The 15,839-nt window shown below is 38.9% G+C and overlaps 1 protein-coding gene across 3 annotated transcripts in view; it reads right to left on the bottom strand.

Moving 5' to 3' along the window:
- The window catches only part of LOC115222083 (tubulin delta chain-like), a 51,415-nt gene extending 37,077 nt beyond the window's left edge, over positions 1 to 14,338 (bottom strand). Inside the window, exons 1-3 of one of the 3 annotated variants that reach the window (XM_036511255.1) lie at positions 14,138 to 14,338; positions 13,297 to 13,490; positions 3,329 to 3,427 (exon numbers count right to left, since the gene is read on the bottom strand). In XM_036511255.1, coding sequence (XP_036367148.1) covers positions 3,329 to 3,427; positions 13,297 to 13,391 — 194 coding nt within the window. In that variant the 5' untranslated portion in view covers positions 13,392 to 13,490; positions 14,138 to 14,338. Of the gene's footprint in view, positions 1 to 3,328; positions 3,428 to 11,803; positions 11,877 to 13,296; positions 13,491 to 14,137 lie in introns of those variants that run through there. The other 2 variants (XM_036511256.1, XM_036511257.1) reach the window with 2 other exon arrangements.
- Between the last annotated feature and the right edge of the window lie 1,501 nt (positions 14,339 to 15,839).

The following is a 15,839-nucleotide window of genomic DNA, read 5'->3' as shown; positions in this document are numbered from 1 at the left end:
AAGCATGATAACATCAAATGATGGTGGGAGGACAAACACAGACACAAAGACACACATAAATATCTCTTATATAAAATTTGTTTGTGTCTGTCTGTGTGTGTGTCTTGAATCTCGGGCATCCTCCATCTGATTGCGCTCAAATTTGATATGTAGATACCGACAGTACCAGGGCGTGTATAAATCTTGAAAAAATTACAAAAATCGATTCCAGGTGAGAATGCGATCGATAAAGCCATTTTTGTCCAGCTTTTCTTCCGTCAACCTGTACATAACTGTACCTTCCATTTTTTGTTGTTTTTGTACAGCTTAAAGGCACGTTTCTTTCCTGCCAAGCTTACTGTTTAAACCATATTTGTGTTCTCCCAGTCAACAGCCTTATCATTACTGGTACTTTAAACTCTTCGCTTGCATAATTGTGTGAATAAAATCGTTTTTCTTTGGAATAGAAAAAAAGTCTGTCTTTATTTCTTCTTTTGCTGGTGTCTCAAATTTAGGTTAAATCAGGGTTTCTCAAAGAGGAGACCTATGTGACAGTCGGACAAGTTGTTTTGAGAAAATTTGGTTTAAATGTTTGACAACTCAGCACCGTCCATTGGACGAGGGGCGTTTTGCTCGTATACAAATATATATGTATATATACATACACATACAGATATGTATGTGTATATATGTGTGATACAAAGACACACATAAATATATACATTTATATATATATATATATCATCATCATCATCATCGTTTAACGTCCGTTTTTCCGCGCTAGCACGGGTTGGACGGTTCGACCGGGGTCTGGGAAGCCAGGGGCCGCTCCAGGCTCCAGTCTGATCTGGCAGAGTTTCTACGGCTGGATGCCCTTCCTAACGCCAACCACTCCGCGAGTGGAGTGGGTGCTTTTTACGTGCCACCTGCACAGGGGCCGGGGGGTCCGGCATCGGTCACGATCGGTTCGAGCTTTTAACGTGCCAGCGGCATGGGAGCCAGCCAAGGCGGCGCTGGCAACGTTCGGATGGTCTTACCGGCACAGAGGCCAGTCGGGGCAGCGCTGGCATATAAATATGTATATATATATATATATATACACACACACATATATATATATATGATGGGCTTCTTTCAGTTTCCGTCTACCAAATTCATTCACAAGGCTCTGGCCAGCCCAAGGCTATAGTAGAAGACACTTGCCCAAGGTGCCATGCAATAGGACTGAACCTGGAACCACATGGTTGGAAAGTAAGCTTCTTACCACACAGCCACACCTATAATGATATTCAGATAGCCAGACAGATACTGATAGAGATATCTAATATATACACACATTCTCTCTTTTTGACTCAAATTATTAACTATAATGTCATCTACAATTTTTATGAATTTATCAAAAATAATTTTGAAAGCGACCCTTTCTGTCCACATGTATCCTTCTTGCTCCACTGGATAGAATGGACTAAATGGAGCAGGAGGATACATGTGAATGGAAAGGATCACTGAAGTGGTCACAGATGTGTGATGAAAGATTTCCAGACAATGGACATAAGATAAAATAAGAACAGCAAAAAATGAGTGAAGAACAAATATATAGTGTGTGTGTGTTTATTTGGGAAAAACAAAAAAAGAAATGACGCAGGAGTGGCTGTGTGGTAAGTAGCTCGCTTACCAACCACATGGCTCTGGGTTCATTCCCACTGCGTGGCACCTTGGGCAAGTGTCATCTACTATAGCCTCGGGCCGACCAAAGCCTTGTGAGTGGATTTGGTAGACAGAAACTGAAGGAAGCCCGTCGAATATATGTATATGTGTGGGTGTGTGTGTGTGTATGTTTGTGTGTCTGCGTTTGTCCCCCTAACATCGCTTGACAACCGATGGTGGTGTGTTTACGTCCCCATAACTTAGCGGTTCGGCAAAAGAGACCAATAGAATAAGTACTAGGTTTACAAAGAATAAGTCCTGGGGTCGATTTGCTCGACTAAAGGCGGTGCTCCAGCATGGCTGCAGTCAAATGACTGAAACAAGTAGAAGAGAGTATCCAAAAAAATAACAATACCTCTTTCAACTCATGAATTCAAAGCAAATTCAAAAACGTAATTTTGAAAGATTTTCCATAAAGAACATCCTTCACCATTTTTTTCTTTTTCTTTCTGGTTAAAACTCAAACTCAATCCTGCAAGTTACCAAACCATTTGTTTATTGTACCTAAGTGTATGATAAGCTGCTGGATGAGGTCAATGTTCTGGTGTTCAGGCCATGAAGGAATGAAAACCATCAAAAGTTTGAACAGTTCAATGACCTCCCAGATCGTCCAGCTGGGGTCATGTGACATTGCAGCGGTCATGTGACATTGCAGTGGTTATGAAATGATTGCAAAACTGCCTCTAGGTGGATGTTTGCTGCTGGTCCACAATGGGACATGATGACAGGGGGAGAAAATGGGAGAGAGGATGGCGGGGCTTAAAAAGGTGGGGAGAAGTAGAGAGAAAAGAAAACATTAAAAAAAGGAAAAAACACAAAATGTGGACAATGATGATAATGATGATGGTGGTGGTGGTGGTGGTGGTGGCGGCGGTGGTGGTGGCGGTTGTGGTGGTGACGGTGGTGGTGGTGGTGGTGGCGGCGGTGAGGAGGAGGGGGGAGCAAGGGAGGAGCAGGGGAGGAGCAGAGGGAGGGGGTAATAGAAGGGAGATGGGAGGACAGGGAAGGGAGGAGGAGAAAGAGGAAGGGATGAGGAGATGAGGAAGGAAGAGGTATGGGGAGAGGGAGGAAGAGGTGGAGAAGGAGAGGGAGAAGGAGGAGGAGAAGGAGGTGGTGGAGGTGGATGAGGAGAGGGAGAAGGAGTGGTAGAGAGGATGAGGAGAGTGGAAGGAGGAAGAGGAGAGGGGGATGATGACAATGATGATGATAACAATGATGAGGAGGATGGGAGGAGGAGGAGGTGGTGGTGGTGGTGGTGGAGGTGGGAAGGAGGGGAGGAGGAGGAGGACGGGAGGAGGAGGAAGAGGGGAGGGTGAAGAGGAGGGGAAGCTATATGACCACGATGAAGGTAATAATAATGAGGATGATAAAATGATGATGAAAGTAATGAAAATGATGATGAAGAAGATGATGATGATGACGATGACAACAGTGAGAAGGAGGGGAAGGAGGATCATCATGGTGACAATGGTGACAATGATGATGATGATGATAATGATGACAACAGTGATGTCCGATGGTGGAGGTAGCAGTTAAGGGTAACAGTACAAATGTGGTGGAAGCAGTAGTGACAACGACATTGATGACGATGATGATGATGATGATGTGTTGTATCAGATGAAATATGAAAGACACATCATACCTGATCAATTGGTTCTTCTTCAATGCGTTCACTGTCTTCCATTCACTGTCCACATTTATTGAGCGTAGCTTCTGGTCATGGTGTTGGTAAATACAGCTACTGTAAGAACAAAGCAATTAAACGCATAATTAATTAATTAAACATTCAACGAGAGAGGAGGACGGATGCAGATAGAGATTAGAGAGACAGAGAGGGGGGATATAGAAAGAAAGAAAGATAGATAGATAGATAGATAGAGAGAGAGAGAGAGAGAGAGATAAACAGAGATAGATAGATAGATAGATAGATAGATAGATAGATAGATAGAGAGAGAGAGAGATAGAAAGAAAGAGAGATAGATAGATATGTTTCTTTATTAGCCACACAGGGCTGCACACAGATAGAACAAATTACAAGGTAGAGCTTTTCTTTTGAAGGTTAAAAAAAAAAAAAAAAAAAGATAGATAGATAGATAGATAGAAAGAAAGAAATATATATAGAGAGAGAGATAAAAAGAAAGAAAGAAAGAAAGATAGATAGATAGATAGATAGATAGATAGATAGATAGATAGATAGATAGATAGATAGGTAGGTAGGTATGTAGGTAGGTAGGTAGGTAGATAGACAGACTGATAGACAGTCAGACAGACGGACAGACAGACAGATAGATGGACAGACAGAGAGAAAGAAAAACAGAGAGTCAGGAAAAGGCTGAAAGACAAATGGGGAGAAATACAGATAGAGAGGGAGAGATAGAGAGACAAAGAAAGTGAGAGGGGGGACAAAGGAAGAGTAAGAAAGTGAAAGGGAGCAATAGAGAAAAAGAGAAGGACAGAAGGAAGGAAGGAAAGAAGGAAATTTAACTGAGGCCTTGCTGGAGCACTACCATAAAGGGTTTTAGTCTAAGAAATTGACCCCAGAATTTAGGGTCAAAAACCTACCCGCTTCATCCTTGTGCTAGATAATACTTTTTAATGCCACAAGATCAGGGTTACTCACTGATGAGAACAAAGTGATCATTCACATAGTTCAGGATCACTGTGATATGGATATGTCTGATTTCATTTTCTATTCTTTCCGTCTATGGTACGGAGTCTTAAAATTTTACTGCCCATTGGCCTGATTCTGCTCTTGTGTACAAATGAAAACTGTGGTTTTGAGTCATTTTGACTGCTATTTTTCGCATGCTGGTGCTACAAGTAGTATCCTTCATTATTAATTATGTAGCGGAGCTTTGAAAGGAGTCTCAGGGAGTAGTGTCCCTGCCTTCCTGAGCTAGTTTTTCACCACATTTCTTAAAAATCATGGTAGAGGCCTTGGTCTCAGAACCACTCATGTCTAGAAACTGAGGTTGGGGGAAAGCATCCTCCCCGTAGAAAATCCAGCTCCAAAAAAGTCTAATGATAGCAAAGGAGAATGGGCACCAGCTAGCCCAAAGGTCGGAGTGGGCTGCACCTGCCTACCTCAGTTGCTATGGCACTAAGGTAGATCTAGCCACCCCCATTAATGGGAACAAAACCTGACTTTAAAACACTGGATGATGATGATGATTATATATATATATGTTAATGTGTGTGTATATATATATATATATATATACACACACATGAAGGGCTTCTTTCAGTTTCTGTCTACCAAATCCACTCACAAGGTTTTTGTCAGCTCGAGGCTATTTTAGAAAACACTTACCCAAAGTGCCATGGAGTGGGACCGAACCCAGAACCATGTGGCTGGGAAGCAAGCTTCTTTCCACACACCCATGACTGCACCTGTAACACCCCTGTAACTTAGCAGTTCAACAAAAGAGTCCAATATAATAAGTACTGGAACCGATTTCATTCACTTAAAACACTTCAAGACAGTGCTCCAGCTTGGCCACAGCTTGGTGACTGAAGCAAGTAAAAGCTGGAAGCCAAAAGATAACACAGATACCCACAGCTTTTCTCAGTCTCTGGTTGTTTATAAATAATGAGTTCCGTCCTCAGGAAGGAACACAATAATTAGAGCCAAGTCCCATCTCTTTTCTCCTATTTTACTTTTATGCATTCAAAGACTAATGTCTATCGAAGAAGCCATGGGCGCCAGCAGCTTTACACGTTCCCATGGCATTTTCACAACTTCTAAAACAAACTGTTGTCGTTGTTGTTTTGTTGTTGCTGTTGTTGAAATTGTTGTGGTTCTTCTTTTTGCTCCTCTCTGCCTTCTTCTTCTTCTTCTACATCCTTCTTTTTCTTCTTCTTCTTCTTCTTCTTCTTTTTCTTTCCCTCCTCCTCCTCCTCCTCCTCCACTTCTTGTTTTTCTACATCCTTCTTCTTCTTCTCCTCCTCCTCCTCCTCCACTTCTTCTTTTTCTACATCCTTCTTCTTCTTCTCCTCCTCCTCCTCCACTTCTTCTTTTTCTACATCCTTCTTCTTCTTCTTCTTCTTCTTCTTCTTCTCCTCCTCCTCCACTTCTTGTTCTTCTACATCCTTCTTCTTCTTCTCAACCTTTCTCTCCTCCTCCTCCTCTTTACCTGCTTCTTCTTCTTTTCACTTCTTCCTCCTTCTCTTCTCCTCCTTCACCTTCTTTAGTCATCGGGCAACCCTGATCATACAAACCTTTCATCAAAACACATTCCAAACTCGGCCATCCTGCCTCTTTTTTTTTTTTCCTCTCTTTTATATAGAAGCAGATCTCAAACTACATTACATTCAACACATCCTATACAACAAGATTTAAGCCAAAAGAGATCCGACATCTATTTCTAGCAGGTGAAATCAACCACATAAGAGCTCACCCCCTGTCTCCTCAAAAGCAAATTGCTTCACTGCATAAATATACAAAGCTTCATCTAGATACATAATTAATAAGATCGATCGTTAAAACTTAAACACTTGACTAATTGGCATAAGAGATGTAATTCATGCTGAAAAATTTATTAAAATATCGTTAGAAACATAAAAGAACCAATCATTAATGTCAATATTTCTCTGACAATAAAGCAGGGAGCCGGCAGAATCATTACCATGCTGGAGATAATGCTTGGTGGCATTTTGTCCATCTTTACATTCTGAGTTCAGATTCTGCAGAGGTCGACTTTGCTTTTCATCCTTTCGGGATATGCACATACATACACACGCACACACATACATACATACATACACACACGCACATATATAAACATACACGCATACATATACATACATACACACACACACATATACATATATGCATACATACACACATACATATACATGGAAGGACTCCGTCGGTTACGATGACGAGGGTTCCGGTTGATCCGAATCAACGGAACAGCCTGCTCGTGAAATTAACGTGTAAGTGGCTGAGCACTCCACAGACACGTGTACCCTTAACGTAGTTCTCGGGGATATTCAGCGTGACACAGAGAGTGACAAGGCCGGCCCTTTGAAATACAGGTACAACAGAAACAGGAAGTAAGAGTGAGAGAAAGTTGTGGTGAAAGAGTACAGCAGGGATCACCACCATCCCCTGCCGGAGCCTCGTGGAGCTTTTAGGTGTTTTCGCTCAATAAACACTCACAATGCCCGGTCTGGGAATCGAAACTGCGATCCTATGACCGCGACTCCGCTGCCCTAACCACTGGGCCATTGCGCCTCCACTACATATACATACATACATACACACACACATATACATACATACATGCATACATAAATACATACACATATACATACATACACATATACATACATACATACACACATACATACATGCATGCATGGATGCATACATACATACACATACACATACATACACATATACATACATACATACACAAACATACATGCATGCATGCATACATACATACACACACATACATCCACACACATACATACACACATACATACATATAAATCTCTTATTATAAAAGGCAGATTTTATCTGCCTCCCTTTGTATCTTATAGAAATCTACAATATAGGATTTCTTCAATTACAATTTACCTAGCATTTTTAAGAGTAGAATACATCGGGTCGTGCCAGGTACGGTTTTTCAAATTTCACCCCCAATTAAGCAAAATTTCGAGAAAACTCACATTGTGGTGTGTAAGTGAAGTGCTTTTCTTAGTGTGGGCTACAGCACACACACACACACACAAACGGAGCGAAATGCTTCACTCATGCTATCACCCTAATTTCTCCTTTCTCTTTGCAAGTGTGCAACGATTAAAGTGAAAGTATTTATATAAAACGAGAGAAGTGTACTTAAACCACTACTCAAAAAAAAAAAACAGCAAACAGAAACAAATAAATACATAACGATTTACTCCTCACACAATTTCTTCAATTACAGTTTACCTATGATTTTTACAAGTACTTCCATTCGGTCATGCCATACAAAATTTCTTTCAATTCACCCCCAATTAAGACAAAATTCGAGAAAACTCAATATTTTAACATTTCACTCCGAAAGCATTGATGTGCATGTGTGCGTGCGTGAGTGTGTGTGCGTGTGTGTGTGTTTGATGGAGTGTGCGACATAGAAAGTGTGGTGTGTAAGTGAAGTGCTTTTGTTAGTGTGTGTAAAGAGACAGAGAGAGTAATGTTGTGCTGTCTGTGTGAACTTTTTTTATTCACTTTTTGTAGTGAGTGACTGAGAGAGAAAAGAGAGAGAGAGAGGTTATGTATGTATATATGTATGTATGGCTTCAGTGACACACACACAAAAACACATACCTACGTACACCTAAAGCACGCACACACACACACACAAGCGGAGCGCGAACTTCAAAAGAACTTCGTGCGCTATCTATCTGGTTTGCCATTCCTCACACACACGCATACACATACATATATGACAGTGACAAACACAAACGTTTCAAACAACTACATACAAACACTCAACACACACACACGTGTGTGTTTGTTATTAGTAAAAAAGGCGCCAAACACAACTCACTTCTCATTCGAACACATTTGCAAAAACACACCGACGGTCGAATTGCCATAACAATACAGAAAAGGTAAATTGGTTTTTAATTTACTTTCTGTCGTTAAATTTTGGTAGTATTAATTGGCGAGCGTACTTCTGTTGTCAATTGTTGACAGAAAGAAATTGTAAGCTAATAAGGTGTGTGTGTAGGAAGTGAAGGATAAAAATATTGCAAGAAGTGGACAGATGTACATATATACATCCATACATACATGTGTGTGTGTGTCTATGTATGTGTATTAATGTGTGTGTGTTATCTCTATATAAAGCTGAAGTTGTTTGTGTGCGTCACGTTTGGTAACCTTCAACTAACACTATCTCCTCCGAGACCCTGCGGCGCAAGTTGACCAAAATTGAAAGTATGATAGAAGAAGGGTTGCTCTTCCTTCCGTAGAACATAAAATTCAAATCGGACCATGTTAACACCAAAAATTATTTACATCAAAAAGCTGCTTTTTTCTATGAAAATCCCTATTTTTTACGATTTTTTCACTGCTGTGTCGCCACTTTTCGGTGTATTTCGACCAAAAAAATGTTCACAAAATTTTTACTTTTCAAAATTACAATTCCAGCGGGTCGAAACAAACCCGAGCAACGCCGGGCGATACTGCTAGTAATATATAAATATATGCATATATATACATACATGTATGTACATACCTACATATATATGTATATATACATGTATATATGGGTACAGGACATCAAAAAAACGTTGAACACAATGAGAAATGAAAACAAAAAACATAGAAAGCATACATCTATACATACATACACACATACATACACACACACACACACATACATACATACATACATACATACATACATACATACATACATACATACATTCATACATTCATACACACATATCTTCAAGACGGTGGTTAGTTATTCTTAAAACCCTTTCAAAGCAGTGCCCCAGCACGGCCACAGTCCAATGACTGAAATTATTCAAAAAAAAAAACGTAAAAGAAGAAAGAAAGACAAAAACTATACCCCTGTGTGACATTTTGACAGTAAATGGCTGCACTTCCTGTCCGATTTCCTGTGTCAGATTTTCGGTATCTAATCTACGTTGGTGACTTCACTTTTATATCAAATGTTTTCTGCCGCAAGCAAAACAGTTTCGTTTGATTCCTGCATTCCTGTGTGATAGTCTTTGCAGTAAATCAGTGTTTTAGTGACATTTCCTGGTTTACCATTATTTTCATTTCTACAGGTGAACTGATGCTATAAAATATGTATGTATGTGGGTATATGTGTATGTGTGCATGTGTGTGTATGTATGTATGTGTGTATGTATGTATCTATGTATGTGTGCAGGTGTGTATGTATGTTTTATGTATGTATGTATATATGTGTGTATGTGTGCATGTGCATATGTGTATGTATGTGTGTATATGTGTATGTATGTACATGTGTGTGCATGTGTGTGTATGTGTGTATGTATGTATGTGTGTATGTATGTATGTATGTATGAATGAATGTATGTGTGTGTATGAACATGTGTATGTGTGTATGTATGAACGTGTGTATGTATGTGTATGTGTGTGTGTATGTATCTGTGTATGTGTGTATGTATGTGCATGTGAGTGCATGTATGTGCGTGTAAGTATGTATGCGTATGTATGTGTGTATTTGTGTGTATGCATGTGTGTGCAAGTATGTATGTGTGTGTATGTATGTGTATATGTATGTATCTATGTGTGTAGGCATATGTGTATGTATGTATGTATGTATGTATGTATGTGTGTATGTGCGTGTAAGTATATATGTATGTATTTGTGTGTATGTGTGTGTAAGTAGGTATATATATTTTTATGTATATCGTTTTTAGCACTTGCTATATCCTAATCTCTGTATGGTTTCTCTTGCAGATTATTGCAGTTTTTATAACTAAAAAGAGTTTTCATGCTGTCCTGGTTTCATATTTTGTCTTAAGTATTTTTTTTTATTTTTATTTTTCCTGTCACATATTTTCACAAATCATAAAAAAGTTTCACCATCGTCATCGCCACCACCATCCTAATCTTTCTCTTCATTATTGTCATCATGATCATCATCATTGCTGTCATCGTAATCATCATCATCGTCACCATCGTCATCGTCGTCATCATCATCATCATCATCACCGTCACCATTGTCGTCCTCATCATCGTCATCATCACCACCGCTCTAATGGCTGCTTTTCCGTACTTGCATGGGTCAAACAGAATTTGTTGCAGTAGACTTTAAATTAATGTAATGATTGCATTGTTCAATTAAATGGAGTCGCTTGAAGCAGTCATACTGCATCACTACTTGATATCCTGTTGCTTGGCCACCTGGTTTTGCCATTTCTAAAGGCCAAGAATACCTTTCTATTGAAAGAACTCACCAGCTATATAGAAGTAAACACATTTTTTCTTCTTTCTCTCTTCCTTCCCTTCTATTTTCCATTGACACTCCTTTCAGATACAAAGGCACACTCGCGCACGCACTCTCTCTCACTTTCTCCCCATTCATAACCCTCTTTTATTATCCTATATCTCTCTCCACCCCTACACACTCAATAATACTATAAAATGAGACGAATTTCCTCAAAAAATTCAATCTGAAGAATCCACAAGAGTGGATGCAAGCGCTGATATATGATTTATAAAAACATGTGACATATTAATAAAAATCTGTAAATATAAAACCATCCAGATTTCTGAGTACCTTATTTCTTCTAATATACAATACCTGTACATCATCTCCAAACATTCTAATATATATTATAGGTTTGGTGATACAAACAGGAAAAACGGAACTCGAAACATAAGCACGTATATTTTTCACACACACAGAACGAGAGAGAGGGCAGAGAGATACAGCATAGACATACACACATACTTCTGCCTGAACTCGATAATTCAAACGCAGCTAGATATGCTGTAGAACAGAATGTAAGAATATTTCAATCAGATAAACTAGTAAACTGCATGATTAAATAATGCTAAACACATACAGCAGAAACTTGCAGTATGAGTGCCCCATTATACGAGTAATTTGCTGTACGAGCCGAGACTCGTGCAAATTTTTGTCTTGAAATACGAGCGGAAATCCGCAGTACGAGCACACAAATCTCCTCATCTGTAAGGAAATTCACTTAATAAAACCAGTTTACAAATTTCTTTTGCACTCTCTTTTTTGTAATTGTCCTTTTACCTGTAACTATACCGTTTCTCTTTTAAAACCCTTTAAAAATTTATTTTTGAGTCGTTTTTCGGTGCTGAAACGGATTAATTATATTTTAGTTAATTTCAATGGGGAAAACTGATTTGTAAAACGAGTAAATTCGTAAAACGTGTAGGCGGGTTGCCTACAGACAAGCTCGGTCATGAAACGAATTAAACTCGTACTGCGAGGTATCACTGTATATATATATATATATGATATATCTCGTCGCCCTGCGTGTGTGTGTGTGTGTGCGTGCTTGCGTGCGTGCGTGCGTGTGTTTTCATTGCTAAACATTAACGATTTCGCAATAAATTTAAGTTGAGAACAAAGACATTATGCACATCGTTAGCTTGTGAGCAGTGGAGCTAAAAAGAAGTCTACCGATAAGTTTTGTTTGTGGTCGTTAGGTACCCGTTGCTATGAAGTTACGGTGAACCACCAATTAATATCCGGTTACATAAATGACTGAATACTATTTATTACAGACCGTATTTTACAAGCACGCGGCAAAATACAGACGACATGAAAACGTAATCCATAATTACTTAGATATAATAGATAATTAAATAAACATACGTACATTATACATACATAGTGTGATTGTATTCCACTCATCTTTATTTCTTTTATAACTCTCTTTAAAATGCATATCTTCAAATGAAATTTTCTAATGATACGTTTTCGTGGAGGTAGTTTCCGGTTATGTTAATCTATATCTATATCTATATCTATATATATATATAATATATATATATATATATATCTTTATATATAAAAGAGAGGTTATGTGTTTGTCTCCTACAATTTAGATTCCTAACTACTCCCACATTTTGCGGTGCAGTTTAACCAAAACCGGGTATCTTATAGTCGTGATTCATATCGAGCCCTTCTGGGTATTAGCGCGCGTCTACGATGAGTCTACGATTTAAAAAAAAAATTACCATCATTTTTTTCTATTTTAATGCATTTTTTCGCTATTATATAAGGGAAGTAACTCTCTAAAAATGTCTACGATAAATCAACGATTTTTAAATAAATTTACCATCATTTTTTTTTCCATTTTTAATACATTTTCTGCTATTTTTTGGCTATAACTCTCTAAAAATGCTTATATAGTTATTTCCCTTACAAACCCGAGCAACGCCGGGCGATACTGCTAGTATATATATATATATATATATATATATATATATATATATATACATATATAGAATGGTTGTATACTGTCAATCTAACAAGAACGTGACAGTAGGGGGTACACCACCGCTGTATAGCCCTAGAAGCATCGAACGCCTCCTGATGGCTTTGACACATTTTTCCCCATCAGGAGGCGTTCGATGGTTCCTAGGGCTATACAGCGGTGGTGTACCCCCTACTGTCACGTTCTTGTTAGATTGACAGTATACAACCATTCTATCGCCCCACCACCGTACATGTCTCTACGAGAGATTTAGAAATTCAATATTTCTTATATATATATATATATATAAGCTATTTATGGTCGAGTTATCAAGTATTCCACTACGGAAAACGTAGCTCTGAAATTTTCAAAAGTCAGCGTGGAAGGCAGGTAATAATTTGAAACTCCGCAAAAGGAGAAAAAGAAGTTTCTTTTTATTAAGATGCTACCAGTAGCCATAATATACACCCCCGAAAGCGTACGTGTATCAAATTTCATTTAGAAATATGCATTTTAAAAGAATTTATAATTTAACAAAGTTAGTTGGCGGGGTAAGTTAAAAAGTGAGACACTATTTGGTAAAGTCGCTGAACATTAAAATGTCTGATGGCTTAAATAAGTTAGAAATACTTAATTATGAGTGAAATTACTAACCATTTATTAGTTCCAGCGTTGATGCCGACAGCATCGAAAAAGGACTGTCCGATTTGGTTTCCTCCTTGACCAATCTGCAAAAACACGCTGCACATGTCCAAAGATTTGCGTTTAGGACAGAACTGGCGTCTTCAGAATATTCTTCGCAAAGTCTTTTATTCTCAGAAATCAAAACTTCTGTAAATCTCCGTGAACTGAAAAGCAAAGTGATGTTGAGGCAGAAAACTGATGATGCTATTGTTCCATAACAGGCATTTTTTTCTGATAGTTATGAGGAAACAAAATCGATGTCGTGGGACACACGAGGATCATGTTAATTAATTACCCTCTTATTTTTTATGATAATAGTAACTTGCAGGAGATTTTATTTCTATTTCTAGCAGGTTGAGTGGCCCTGTAGAAGCCTCTTTATTTAGCCAGGAGTATTAACAACCAAACACTCCTTGGGTGGGACAGTAGACAGACAAGCGAATAGTTCGTATGTATAAAATGGTTGATTAGTTCCAACTCAACACTAATTGGATAGAGCTTCATTCAACAACGTTCCAGTTGTGTCCATCACCTCTTTTTTTTTTTATTTCCGCGCTCTCTCATTATTTAATGCAAGCTGCCTTTCAAAGGTGTAAATTACGGAAAATTTGGCTGCTATTTCTAACAGATCGATTTACCGCCCAAACGTTCCTTTATTATCATTATGCTTTTAGCATAAACACAGAGTAATACGAAATAAAACAATATTAACTTGGCACTATTTTAATTGTGGTTGTTGTTATTATTATTTCGGTACTTGTCAAGTACCTATTATTTCTTTATTTACTAATTATTTACTAATTATTTTTACCTGTTAATATCGTCTTGTATGCAATCCTGTACTGCATCGTCCTGCACCGATCCAAAAGCTTTTTATCGACCTTCAGTGGTTAATCAAGAAAATATAGCTATTAAGATCGCTTTTGTGTTAGTTCGTTGGTTCGTTATTTTTTTATATTTACAAGGATCGTTATAATTACTGTGGTTTTATGAATTATTATTCTTGAGAAGATCGAAAGGGCAACTGCATGTTGTTTGTTGTTGATATGACAACGTTGTTAAGGTAAAGGAAGAGGGGGAGGTGCCGGTGCTCGCAGGGCTTACGCGACGCAGCGACTACACGCCCGACCAGGAGCAGTGCCGTCTCAAGACATGGGCAAACTAAGCGGGTGCTCGGGTGCCTCACAGACCTAGGGGCCCAGTCCTGATCTGACCTTCCTCAAACGAAAACATAAACGGTACTGTGACGCAATGAGTCACACAGACACACATACACACACACGCACACATAGATAGATAGATAAATATATATATATATATATATATATATATATATATATATATTATATATATATATATATATAGATAGATAGATAGATAGATAGATATAGATAGATAGATAGATAGATAGATAGATAGATAGATAGATAGATAGATAGATAGATATAGTGAAGGTGCAAGACTCAGTGATTAGAGCGTTGGACTCAGTCACGAGGTCACTACCTCGATTCCCAGACCAGGCTGTATGTTGTAATCTTTATTTCACGCTGCTCCAGTTCACTCAGCTGTAGAAATGAGTTGCAACATCACTGGTGCCAAGCTGTATCAGCCTTTGCCTTTCCTTTGAGTAACATCAATGGTGTGGTGAGGCGAGGCTGGTAAGTATGGACGACTGCTGGTCTTCCATAAACAACCTTGCCTGGACTTGTTGCCTTGGAGGGTAACTTTCTAGGTGCAACCTCATGGTCAGTCATGACTGAAGGAGCTCTCACTGGCACAGGAGTGGCTGTGTAGTAAGTAGGTTTCTTACCAACCATGTGGTTCCAGATTCAGTCCCCTGTGTGCCACCTTAGGCAAGTGTTTTCTATTATAGCCTCGGGCTGACCAAAGCCTTGTGAGTGGATTTGGTAGACAGAAACAGAAAGCAGCCTGATGTATGTGTGTGCGTGTGTCTGTGTTTGTCCCCCCACCATCATCGCTTGACAACTGATCTTGGTGTGTTTACATCTCTGTAACTTAGCGGTTCAGCAAAAGAGAACGATAGAATTGCTCCAGTTCATTCAGCTGTAGAAATGAGTTGCAACATCACTGGTGCCTTTGCCTTTCCCTTGGATAACACTGGTGGCGTGGAGAGGGGATCTGGTATGCATGGGCAACTGCTGGTCTTCCATAAACAACCTTTCCTGGACTTGTGCCTTGGAAGGTAACTTTCTAGGTGCAATCCCATGGTCAGTCTTGACTGAAGGGGGTCTCCGTCTAATTCATACAATTCCATTCACCACAGATTGGGTTTTTTTTTATGTATTTATCTTTATCTTCTACCTTTTATTTGTTTCAGTCTTTCAACCATGGCCATGCTGGAGCACAGTCTTGAAGTGTTTAGTTGCACAAATTGATCCCGGTAACTTTAATTTTTTTTTTTTTTGAAACCTGGTCAAGCTAAGTGAAATCATAATAGTGGCCACTACTGATGATGACACTTGGTACACACTGTGCAGTGGTTGGCATTAGGA

Source organism: Octopus sinensis, linkage group LG19 (genome assembly GCF_006345805.1).
Source record: "Octopus sinensis linkage group LG19, ASM634580v1, whole genome shotgun sequence".
Lineage (NCBI taxonomy): Eukaryota > Metazoa > Mollusca > Cephalopoda > Octopoda > Octopodidae > Octopus > Octopus sinensis.
Note: the sequence above shows the minus strand (reverse complement) of the source record. Positions and strands in the feature narration are given on the sequence as shown.